The sequence below is a fragment of the Doryrhamphus excisus genome, linkage group LG14, assembly GCF_037039965.1.
Source record: "Doryrhamphus excisus strain RoL-2023G ecotype Guam linkage group LG14, RoL_Dexc_Guam_v1.1, whole genome shotgun sequence".
NCBI classification, from domain to species: domain Eukaryota; kingdom Metazoa; phylum Chordata; class Actinopteri; order Syngnathiformes; family Syngnathidae; genus Doryrhamphus; species Doryrhamphus excisus.
In genome coordinates, this window is record NC_136370.1 from 3,367,181 (window position 1) to 3,379,665 (window position 12,485).

General features: G+C 44.1%; 1 protein-coding gene across 8 annotated transcripts in view; it reads left to right on the forward strand.

Moving 5' to 3' along the window:
- Positions 1-4,455: 4,455 nt before the first annotated feature.
- The window catches only part of fgfr3 (fibroblast growth factor receptor 3), a 49,953-nt gene continuing 41,923 nt past the window's right edge, over positions 4,456-12,485 (forward strand). For all 8 annotated transcript variants that reach the window (XM_078796238.1, XM_058076985.2, XM_078796237.1 and 5 more), the window contains exons 1-2: positions 4,456-4,839; positions 9,144-9,350. In XM_078796238.1, coding sequence (XP_078652364.1) covers positions 9,209-9,350 — 142 coding nt within the window. In that variant the 5' untranslated portion in view covers positions 4,456-4,839; positions 9,144-9,208. The remainder of the gene's footprint in view (positions 4,840-9,143; positions 9,351-12,485) is intronic.

The window sequence follows — 12,485 nt, forward strand, 5'->3', positions numbered from 1 at the left end:
TTTTGGGTTTCTAGGTTTGGTGAGTTTTCATGTTTGCATGTTCAGGCTTTCAAAAATGCAAGGAAATGCAAATACAAATTGAAGTTTAAGTCATCAAAAATTAAGTTTTAAAGCACAATATCTCCAAAGTCAAATAAAATCACATCAAAACAAACCGCTGCCTAATCCATACATAAAATGTATGGATTTGTATCCTGAGTTGCTCATGTTTGAACTCCCTGATGTAGCTAAATGAGGTAACTAAATATTTAGACAGTAGCCACGTATACATGGACCCAAATATTACAATTGCATTCGCTTTATTTGCTCAAAGGGAAAGAATGTAACCTTTGTATACGCCTCATTCCGAAAGAAAAGTGCCAATCAGAATGAATATATAATGGGATTCACGGGGGGGAATATTCCTTTCCCCAATCCGATTGCGGTATCTTCTTCGTGGTGTTCTTCTTCGTGGTGTTCTTCTTCTTCCGTTGTTTATTGGCGGTTGGCAAGCAGCTTTTGTGTGCATTAGTGCCATCTGTGGAACAGAATCTAAACCCTTCTATACGCCATTCACAAGTCCAGTTTTATTAAAAAAGAAAATATATATCTATATAAAACATGTCCCTAGTTTAATTATAAAATATTAGCAAGATTGGATTTGATCTTTTCCTGTTTAAATTTATCCTGGGTGCGTTCTTTCAGCGCATGCTCAGATATGACATAACACGCAGATCCAGACGTTCTTCACTTTTAAAAATGGAGGCCAGCAATCGGCACTGGACTGCTGCGGAAAGTTGCTTTTTCATACAAACTAATTTCAAGACTGAACAATGGAAAAACTGGCAATACGGACTTATCCCAACAAGTGAAAGAAAAACTCGGGGACTATCACATGTCTCGATCAGTATCAGTATCACATGATGTTGATGTTTACGTTTTACTGCGCATGCCCCATTGACTATTCTGTTGGATTATAGCGGCGCATGTAGACAAGAGACTATATGTGCCGTGTGATTGGCTGGCGACCAATCCAGGGTGTACCCCGCCTCTCGCCCGAAGACAGCTGGGATAGGCTCCAGCACCCCTGTGACCCTCGTGAGGAAAAGCGGTAGAAAATGAATGAATGAATGAATGTAGACAAGAGATTGGAATATTCCTTTCCATGTCTACCATTGTTTTCGGAAAGGTCATTTAGAAACAGAAAACCTCCTCATGTAAACGTGGCTTAGTGTCAATCAATCATTTTCATTTTAAAGGCTGAAGTTGAAGATGTCATTGGTGCACTGGTGTACCTAATGAAGTGTCAAGTGGCCGTGTCATGTATGTATAGCAGCGCTTCTAAAATGGTGTTTTATTTGCTGTGAGTTGTTGCAGATGTTATCCCAGCTGGTTTTATTCGTCTATAGCAGCTCATGCTGTGGTTTGTACAGACAATTAAATGCATATTAACAGGTTTACAATAGTATTTCAATTCAAGGGGTGTGTGAAAAAGATTCTGGTCCCTCGTTGGCATGACAGAAAATAATAAAGAGCCAGATAGCGTATATAGAGTATGTACAGTATATATGTCCGTGCATTGGCTGTTGTGCTGTTATTTATGGTGTGCTGATTGCTACAAATCAAAGTGAAGAGGTGGACAAACAGAGAAGGACAACAGCGGCACACTCCTCCCAGCCTGGGGTGGGGGGGTATCACTGATCCGCTTTATGGCGTCATAAAGGCGCCCTCTCAAAACAGCACTTGGGACATGTCAGCAGCCGACGTGTTGTTTTAAAGCGGCGGCCTGTCTGCACCAATTAGAGCCGGCGTGTTGTTGCAGATTAAACGGGCAGTTAAACGTTGCTGTCAAACGTCACTTTAGGCCTCCGGCAGCAGCTTAGCATTAGCTTCTGTTGGACCGCTGGGGGACCCGAGGTTTCACTTACAGGACATCACTGCAGAAGCCTACTAGAAATGGTCAAACGGGAAAGATGTAAAGTGATGGTAGCCATAGAACAGGAAATGTTGTCCCTTGGTTATCACGGTTAATTGGTACCAGACTTGACTGTGATAAGTGAGTTTTTGTGAAGTAGGATTCAATCTTAATACAAGGAATAGTTCCTAGTTGAGAGCATAGAAATGCTGTTTTTAATACAGTTTTTAACTAGGTAAACTGGAGATATCTGTACCGATAATTATCGGCCCGATATCAGCATAAAATCGGGTGATATCACTATCTGAGTTTTTGTCCCTGATCATGAAAACCCATATTAGAAAAATCCTGTATAGAACACATATGTGTTGATTCCACCAGAGGCAGTATGTCATGTTACACATACTGTATCGGTATTGGCTAATATCGGTATCGAAAATGGAGTTGGACAATATATTTTTTTTGGCAAAAAAGCAAATGTCGGACATCCCTAGTTTTAATATTATTGGAGTCCTTTTAGTTCATTCATTCATTCATCTTCTTATCGTCACGAGGGTCGCGGGGGAGCTGGAGCCTATCCCAGCTGTCTTCGGGCAAGAGGCGGGGTACACCCTGGGCTGGTGGCCAGCCAATCACAGGGCACATATAGACAAACAACCATTCACACTCACATTCACACACTATGGACAATTTGGAGTCGCCAAATAACCTAGCATGTTTTTGGAAACCGGAAACTGGAGTCCCCGGAGAAAACCCACACAAACTCTACACAGAGCTGACCGAGGGTGGGATTGAACTCGGGTCTCCTACATGGTACACCCCATTATTGGATCCCTGTAGACATGAAGTAACACCCCAATAGTCACTTTCACACTCCTTACATCACATTGCACAGGCTGTGGGATCACTGCAGGGACACAACATACGGACACAGATAACATAGCCAGCTAACGAGCTAGCCTCTCCAATTTACTTGTTTTAAACTAAAGAAACTGTCTCAAACGGAGGGGGGAAGAAGGTACCAGGTACCACTTCCACACTTAATGAGAGGCACACCTTTCTTTCACTCGATCTCAGCCATGACATCTCTGCTGGCAAAGTAGCCCGCCTACCATGCTGTGTGAAAGGTAATCTAACGTCATGTCTCATCACATTACTGGTTCCTAGTGACCAGAGTACTACTTAGAACTTGTCTTTCAATACTGCAAGACAAGAAACATGAATCGTTTTGTCAGTTTCAAACTGTACAAGGGTCCCAGTGGTCTCTTAAAGCCACAGGGTGTGTCTCTAGTGGATTTTAAGCTGAGAAAAGTGCAATGGAGCCTGAGGCTCATTGGTTCAGCGGATCAGACGTGTGAGGAGATGTGGGAGGTGCTGGATGGACCATCCGTCACTTGCTTGCTGCCTCCAGCAGCCCCACAGGGAAATCTGATCTGCACACCCCCTCTTAAGACTAGCAGACAATTATGTCTGCAAGGCACACTGAACCAAGAGCAGCTCTCCTCCAAAATAAGAGCACGGAAAGCTGGGACCCACCTGATGTTACTGCACATTCACATAACGCGTCTTATCTGCAAATAGATATGCTTTAGGACCTGTTAGTGCACCTTTTAGACTTAGCTGAATGAGGCCTTCACCTCTAGACATCATTAGCATTATTAGCATCGTTCCACCTCTGATGAACACCAGCAAGTATGAGAAAAACTGACCTATGTACTTCATTAGGTATCTGTGGTATAACTTTATCAACAGTGTAGCGGTGGCGAGGCTTGAGGTGCCCAAACCGACGACTTTTGGAGTAAGAAATCCTTGTGGTTTTTTGTGATGCTGCTTCAAATCGCAATAATGTTTCTATGCTGTCACAGAAAAGTTTGCACTGCATACTGAAACGTACAAAATCCAAAGCATATTTTCCTCCAGGAAATCATCTAAATCCATTTCATTCTTCCGGATTATTTACCACTCCTTAAAGCACTTTGGGTTGTATTTTATTTTATGTATGAAAAGCACTTTATACATAAAGTTTGACTTGATTTCATTAAAAATGCTCAACAGTCTTTGGCACTTGATGAGGTGAACAATTAGGTAGGTGAACCATCAAAAATTATGCAAATAAAAAAAAACAATGACAATAATAATAATCCATGCGTTTTTGAATATCAGTGCCAAGGTATTTTCAGAAACACAAACAGTAAGGTTTCCCATAAATGTCCCATAGTTTAACTTCAATGGTGACATAGGCCCCTTGAGCAAGAGCAATCTGCAAAGATAATGGCACAATGCCAGTGTGTATTACATTAAGGGTCTGCATTGAAATGTCTCCAATATTTAGACCCCCTCATGTAGCGAAAAAGCTCAATAATAAACACGATGTTAAATGAATACATCATTAATACATCCCCGACAGCGCCAGACAAAGCGTGAACATTATTATACGCTGTTTTTTTGCATTGAAGCGTATTGGCACGAGCGTCGCTCTTACTTTGAAAGCGCCAAGCGGAAGTGTAGCCGTCACGCTCGACTCAGCCCCGCCAACCTGACGTCTGTCTCCATGCCCCGGGTCTTCTTGACCCAGTCGGAGCAGAGCAGCGCCGCCAGTCCGCCTCACTTGCTGAGCCGAGCGGTACCGGCTGGGCGCTGTGGAGACAACATGAACGAGGGCGCCAGGTTCGGGCTCTGTGGACCGCAGCGCGCCGTGGACCGGACCGGGGGGACCTGTTAGTGCTAGTAGTGGACAAGTGGACGCTGTTGGAGTGGAGGGAAAGGATTGGTGACTTTTCTTTTGCTTCTTATTTGTTCTCCTCATTGACGCCAAAGTGGTGCACAGGAGAGAGGAGGCGTGTGGATGATTTCCAAAGTACTTTTTGGGAGTTTTTTTTAAATCTGGAATTCCAATTGGGGACACCTGAAGACATCAAGCCTGAACAGTGAAGGACGTACATTGGGTAAGTTTGTCTTTATTTCATGAGGAGTGCATTCATTCACTTCCTTGTACGCTGCAGTCGAACAGGTTGAGTTGCGTGTGCGTGTGCGTGTGCGTGTCCAAGTCCGTACATGCAAGCTGAACTTCTGCTCAGTTTTTATTTTTATTTTTTGCAATTTATGTCTCCATACATCAAAGTTCACGCTGCCATCCTCTATCTCTGGTTGATATTGCATTTTGGAGCCAGGATGGAGGATTAAGGTAGCATTAAAAAAAAATCCCAATTTGAAGAAAAAGATACAGATATGAAATATTTATTGATGTAAACATTCATATGTTGTCATGTGTTGCTCCCTGTTGAAGCAGAACACGCCTGCGTATTTCCACCCCCATCCCGCTGCATCGCTGACGTCTTCTGTTTAAGATGAAATATGAATTACACATCAGCTCCAAACGCCTCGTCTCTATTCTCTCTCATCCTCTTTGCTTTTGAAATCATTCTTTTGCCAAAACTCCACAGGGAAACAAACATTGGCGTTAATGCAGGACGCCAATCTTGAGTGAAAATCGCTTCTGTCCACAAATATAGGACGCACTTCATCATCTATAATTCAGCTTTATTGCCTGCAACCACTATAAAATAGATACAAATATACTTATTTATACTTAAATACTTAAATATACAAATATATAATTGACAGTGTCTTAAAAGGAGTAAATGTCACCCTATTATTCATATATTATATATTATATTTATATTATTCTAGTAGCGTGGGTGAAGGTATAGGACAGAGTAGTCAGCATGATAAGAGTACAGAAGTACCAGGTCTGTCATAAACGTGTTGTCTCCTGTTCTTCATGATCATATAAGACATTTGGACAGTCACATCATTGAATCCTCTGACATCCAAAGTGCGGTGCTGGGGGCTGACTGTGGCTTGAAGCTTGTTTTTATTGGCCCTCGGCGGCACATTGTAAAAATACAATGAAACGATAGCATAAAATTGTAAACACCTGGTATTCAATAACAGTATGTCCTGTCCTGTCCGGACCGATGTCCTTTGTGTCCATCAGCCAGTATAGTGAGTCCGACTCTGCGGCCTGCGGCGACACTCCACTCCACTCCACGTGGAGCTCTTCTTGCCTCCCCGTCAACTGATCGCTATCTTCCCTCACTCGAGGGTGCGTTTGATTGAGTGGTGGAGGAGGCGACAAGTGAAAGAACCAGAAAAAAAGAGATAAATCAATCCATTTTCTATCGCTTAGAATGGAATGACAGCTGGAGCCTATCCCAGCCCAGTGAAGCACCCCACCTGGGGTGTCAATTGCCATGTTGATACTTGTGTGTATGTAAAGTTGCTGAAGGTAACCCAATGTAGCGCAGGTCCATATGTTAAGTGATATGACTATGAACTATTAACACTTTGACGCCTGCCGATTGTGTGTATTATTCATCATGAAAAACGATGGTTGACGGCGTCCCATCTGACCTTGCACTGATCATCCTCCTCACCAGGGGAAAGCCATGTCGGGAGTTTGAACCCGCGCTTCTCTGCCTCCGAGCCACTCCATTGTGCATGTGCGGGGCCATGCATGATTTATGCTCATCATGTATTATTCACCGCTGTTGCCTTTCATGCTTTTAAGAAAATATTAGCATGAAAAACACGTCGGGCCGCTCGGTGCGCCGGGTGCGCTCGCTCAATGGCATTAAAGCCTTCGGAGTTGGCGCCTGTCCATTTTGCCAGAGAGATAGAGAGCAGCGCCGTCGGGCAACGCTTGGAAAGATTGAGCGTTTTAGAGGGGGGGAGGGGGGTTACGGCCCTTTTCGTCACGCCTTTAAATGTCGCTTATCCTGTGTCAAACGTCAGTTGGCTCTTTCACGCGGAAAAATAGCCACGACACAGCTGAGCTGACTTGGATTCGCCAGCGCCTTTCACACAGAACACACAGAAGCGGGATGTCACGGCTGTGCACACTTTCACACAGCGTTAACACTTTTTTAACGGTCTCAGTGTTTCCCACAGGAAGGCTGTCCATCTGTGGTGGTGGTGGGGGGGGTACATTAGGTCATGTTTTCAACCTTATTTAACAAGAGAATATGAACTTATTGACTGATGGGTGTTGTTGTGCAGTGGTAGACGCATGTGACTTAAAAAAACCCCAAAACATTCCCAATGTATCCCGGGCTCCATGGAAGTGTGTGCTGATTTAAAGATATTTTAAATCGATATTTCACTATATTGATTGTTGATTATTGATTGTTCAGAAGCAAAGGGACGATGCTACACAGACAGTCCCGCTATAACAGGTTTGTGAACGAGGGTAATTTATTTGTGGAGCTCCACGTGTATCGGTGTTTGGCCGCGGGGCAATTGAGTGTTTGTCGTCACACCCCCATTTTGGCCTTTCCCCAAAAATGAAAAGTCAACTTATAACCGTTTGAATGCAGGTCAAAATATGCTGGCGTTAAATATCCTCCCTGATATTGTTGGTGCCTTTCAAATAAAGGTGTGGAAATGGTTGTCTGTGTAAAAGGGGCTGTTGACCAGCAGTACAAAGGTTCATTCAAATTGAAAAGTCAGTCAACAGTCAAGGTGAAAATGGCAACGTGGCGTGTGGACGAATACCCGAGGCTGTTGTGTGTCAGATAGCATTCAAAATCAATACTGTACTTGCTCACAGAAATAATCCCTGCGGGATCAATCAGATTAGAATCGCTAGCAGCAGCGCCCTGACCAGGAATCGTTTAGGACGCAAAACTACATGAAAGTGGTCTGCATCGGCTAATTAGTCACCTGAAGTTCGATTTCCTCATCTTGTGTAAAAAGTTAGCGCTCGGCGGCGTGTGGTCGGCGTAGATCCTTGGAAGAGGGCGGAGCGGCCTCACGGCCGTGCTACCCAAACACCACCCAGGCCTGGCGGCAAGGCCGACATGAAAGGCTTCGGTATGAAAACGTTGGTGTATGTCTGTTATCTGCCGCCTGTGTGTCCCGCCGCGCTGGAAATGTGCGAACAGAGCGGTGCTGAGCGAGGCGTGTGCGTCGCGAGGTCCTTGCAGGGGGAAGAAAAGCAGCACTGTTAAGACAACACAACCTCTCTGTGGACACACAATACACCCCTGTGTGCCAGCCAACAGCACTCCTAACCTTTGTGTGTGTGTGTGTGTGTCGGTGGTGGTGGGCGTCTCACAGACGAGACCATTCCAAGGTTATGTCCACATTGTACATTTGAAAAAAAATCTTACAGTTGAACCTCTAAAGTCAAACAGCAGTTAAGCTGTGCACATATGAAAAGTTGACCAATAAGCCATAACAATTGTTTTTACTTTTTACACTTAAAATGTGACTTAAAATACACTGTCTGTGCAGTCAAAAATTGTTTAGATTGCCATTATTTCTATTATTATTTATTATTATATTTTATGTGCCATTATTATATTTTATTATTTTTTATTATTTAAATTTTTTAATTTTTTTAAATTGTTTTTATTTTATTTTATTATAATTATTTCTATTTACACAATTTCCTGTGGGAAAAGTAGGTTCCAATGTATTTTTCAACATCCTGCAACATCCTTGTAGGTTGTTAATCGTATGCAAAGCAACAGGTGGCAAGGTTCCATTTTTTTTGTTTAATCAGAAACTCTGCATTTTTGGAAAAGACTCCTAAAATAATAGCAATGTAAAGGAAAAGGAGTGGACTTTTCTCGGAAAAGCGGAATTCCTCCTGACTGTCACAATTGAATATTAAGTTATATGAACACTCAATAATAGGAAAATAAAACAAAAACTGGCTACTTTACGGAGACTAGTGATGTCATACAATGGAGACAAGCCAAATAAAACACTGGTTTTCATAACTGATTTGCCAAAAAGTCACTTTTTTATTCTCCTAAAGAAGAAAATGGGGTGAAAAATTCATATTTTCAAACTGGACGTGTTCTACTGGACTAAGCCTGAGGCCGAATAGAAATGCTGGAGTTTAAACTAACATGGGTCTGTGTGCGGGCATGTGTGCGGACCCCTCGCTCGCAGCTTTCCTTCACATTCCAGCGTCTTTCCCAACGTGAGCAAACAGCACTCGGCCGCCGCTTGCTCCGTGTGCACGCACGCCGCCGGGCACGTTGGTCCACGGCTTCATTCCTGCTCCCCAGGCAGGCAGGAACATTTGTCCACGAGGAGATCGGCTATGTTGTGTCATTCTCCGTGGATTGATGAGCCGCTTAGTGATCATCTCCGACTGTCATGTCATCTTTTAGGATGGTCACATGTTCCCTGTGGTGCCCCCACACTGACTAGTTGGGGTTTTTTTGGTGTCTTCCAGGTCGGAAGAGAGATTCTCTCGGCGTCCCCGGGCCGCCGTTCCGCCAGACGTCATGCGAATGGAGGATGTCGCCTGAGTCGGGCCTCGCCACTCTGCGCCTTGCCTCGCTGCCCGGAGGGATGGCGGCCGCGTTGCGCTCGCTCTGGCTTTGTGTCCTGCTGCCCGTCTGCGTGGTGGCGGCCAGGCTTCCCATCGCCGAGCCCACAGGTAGGACGCACCGCGTTAGACCTTCACAGCATCAGAAACGATGTTAAAAAGTGAAATCCGTTCATGTGGCGTTTATGTTCAAATGGCCAATGGGTGATTTTGGAAAACCTTCAAATATCTGGTGTGGCATGGAGAGCTTATTACATGTGTACATAATTGTATGACCTTCGGAGTCTCGATGTCCGTGAATGCACCTCACGTATGACTGGTGGAGAACGAGGAAGTGTTGCGTGGGAGACCGGGGTTGTGCGGTGACGGAACTGAGCACAACTGTTGACGTGTTCGGGTCAGATTGAAGTTAAAAAAAGAGCGTGTGTGAACTGTGAAGGGTGTCGTTATGCTACTATAATAACTGCCTTTGTAATATTTGAAATTGTAATTAATTAGGAACACAATAACACCGTTAATAGAGCGACATGCCAGGTCACGGGGCCAGAAGCCTAACCAGGGAAGCCCTACTTCATTCATCTAGCTCCTCCCACCAGGCGTTCCTAGTGTCCTGGGTCCAGTTGGCCAGCTGATTGGCTGCCTTGAAGGGGCGGGAAAGATGAGAAGATGATAAGTAAGTAACCTGAAGGAACAAAAGTGGGAAGTATTTCACCCAAATGTCAAATGAACATGGAGGAGGCCGCTTGTTTACATTTTCTTCTTTGCATTTCCCAGTTTTCTTATAACGAGAATGCTCGCTCATCACTTCAACACAATAGCAGATTTCAAAGCATGCATGTATTGTTTGAACCAACAGCATTTAATTGGACTCTTCTCGCTTTGCTGAGCGGCTTTTTTTTTTCATCCCGCACGTCCCCCAGGCAGAGAAACAAGCGAGGATCAATCCAAAGCAAACGTGGAACATGTTTGCTTTAATCATTCCATATTGTAGGGGGAGAGAGAACAACAACAAACGGAGAGGAATAATCTTTTGTTTGAGGCCCGAGTTGATTCTTGTTTCTTTTTCTTTTAAGTCTCCACGCGAGACACCGCGCCGTGTGTGAGACACGATGAGCTCAGCAGTTTTTGGACAGTGTGCAAGGCTTGAGAAACACACTTTGGAAGATAGTTTTCATGTTTGCAGGCACACGCCTCTTAATCAGTCGGTTTCCTTTGTGATCAGAAGAGCCTGCCTCACGCCTGGGAGACATCATGTAGGGAAAAAGGGGGACGAAAAACAACAAAAGTCACGTTTTTCTTCCTCAGTGTAGCAATGCAGGACTACGCTTTCATCCACTGTAGTATGGAGCTTTTTGTACAACAATTAATGTGAATGCGTTGTGAACATGAAACGTAATATCAGCACTACATTGTCACAATGTACGCACTCAGAAAGTACCTTGCAGTATACTTACTGAAGTGTACTGACAGAAGTCACCAATTTGAGACACAATCGTGTCACTTTTGTTCATTTCTGTTAAAGGGAAAGACCAACGGATTTTAACCAGCTTTCAGTCTTTTCGAGTTGTTTTTTAAGGTATATTCGTGCCAACGACGCCAGAAAATAATTAACCTTAACTAAGTAATCATTTTAATTACCTTCCGGAAGTGACGCACTGGGTTCATCTCGCCCAATACAACAACATAACACACTGATCTTACCTGCAGCGGGCTACACAGTTGATCGATCGCATGCAAGTTTACTTCTAATATGCCTGCTTGCCTGCTTGTTCCATTTAAAAGTCACTTGTAACGAGTGAGTGATCTTAAAACTTCTCATACCTATGCTTGGTTTGATCCAGAGTGTCCTGAACAAGTTACACGAAGAGGTAGAGTTCTGTAAATACATACGCATTTGTTAGAGTTCCTCTAGGTCCGCTTGGCTTTGGAAATCTTCTCCAGTTGTACTGGTGGCTCCTGAAGTAGGTGTCCAGCACAGCTTCATTTAGGTGAGCCACGAAATCTGGGTGCTCAGTCACACACTTCTGTACATAGCCTGGATGCTCGTCGTCTTCTTCCACATCGGTTGGCTCAGGGTCGAATTGGTCCACTATTGTTTGTGCTTGTTGGATTTCATGACAGCACACACATTCGTCTTCTGTCGGCATGGCTTGGCATTTCTGGCATGTGCACCAGTAGTCGCCGGTAACCCGGCCGGCTGGTATGGCCGCCATTGTGGTTGTTCTGTCCGCCTCTTCAGCCGCTCTTCTCCTGGCTTCTACTTCTTCTGCTGTCAAGTTTGGCTCAAATTGGTAAGGCCGAATGGTTCCTCGATGAAAAAATTCATCTTCAGAAGACGAACTATTCCCAAAAGACGCCATAATCTCAAATGGCAAGTGAATTTGGTCGGTCGTGTGTAGCGTGTCAATGGCAGTCAGTGTGTTATGTTGTTGTTGTATTGGGCGAGATGAACCCGGTGCGTCACTTCCGGAAGGTAATTAAAATGATTACTTAGTTAAGGTTAATTATTTTCTGGCGTCGTTGGCACGAATAGACATTAAAAAATAACTCGAAAAGACTGAAAGCTGGTTAAAATCCGTTGGTCTTTCCCTTTAACTTTTTCATTCATTCATTCATTTTCTACCGCTTTTCCTCATGAGGGTCGCGGGAAGTGCTGGAGCCTATCCCAGCTGACTTCGGGCGAGAGGCGGGGTACACTCTGGACTGGTGGCCAGCCAATCACAGGGCACATATAGACAAACAACCATTCACACTCACATTCATACCTATGGACAATTTGGAGTGGCCAATTAACCTAATATGTTTTTGGAATGTGGAGGAAACCGGAGTACCCGGAGAAAACCCACGCATGCACGGGGAGAACATGCAAACTCCACACAGAGATGGCCGAGGGTGGGATTGAACCCTGGTCTACTCGACCGCCGTGCAATCATTCTGTTAACTTTTTTTCATTAAAAAGTGAAGTTAGACATCGTAAAATACTTGAGTGATGATAAGCAGCGTAGTGATGTAATTATTGAGACTTCCTCCTCCCAATAAGCCTTTCTCTCCCTCCTTTACACCACAGGAATAAAAGAAAGGGGTTGTTCCATGTACTGTTTTTATGATGGGGTTTATATGCCCACCATGTATTCTGTGTGACTTTATTGTTTATTTATCTCTAATACAGTAAAACTGTAAAACTTAGAATGCTGTTACAGGAATGGAAGTCTCACCTCCTGTTGAGTGAATATTATTTAGGCACAC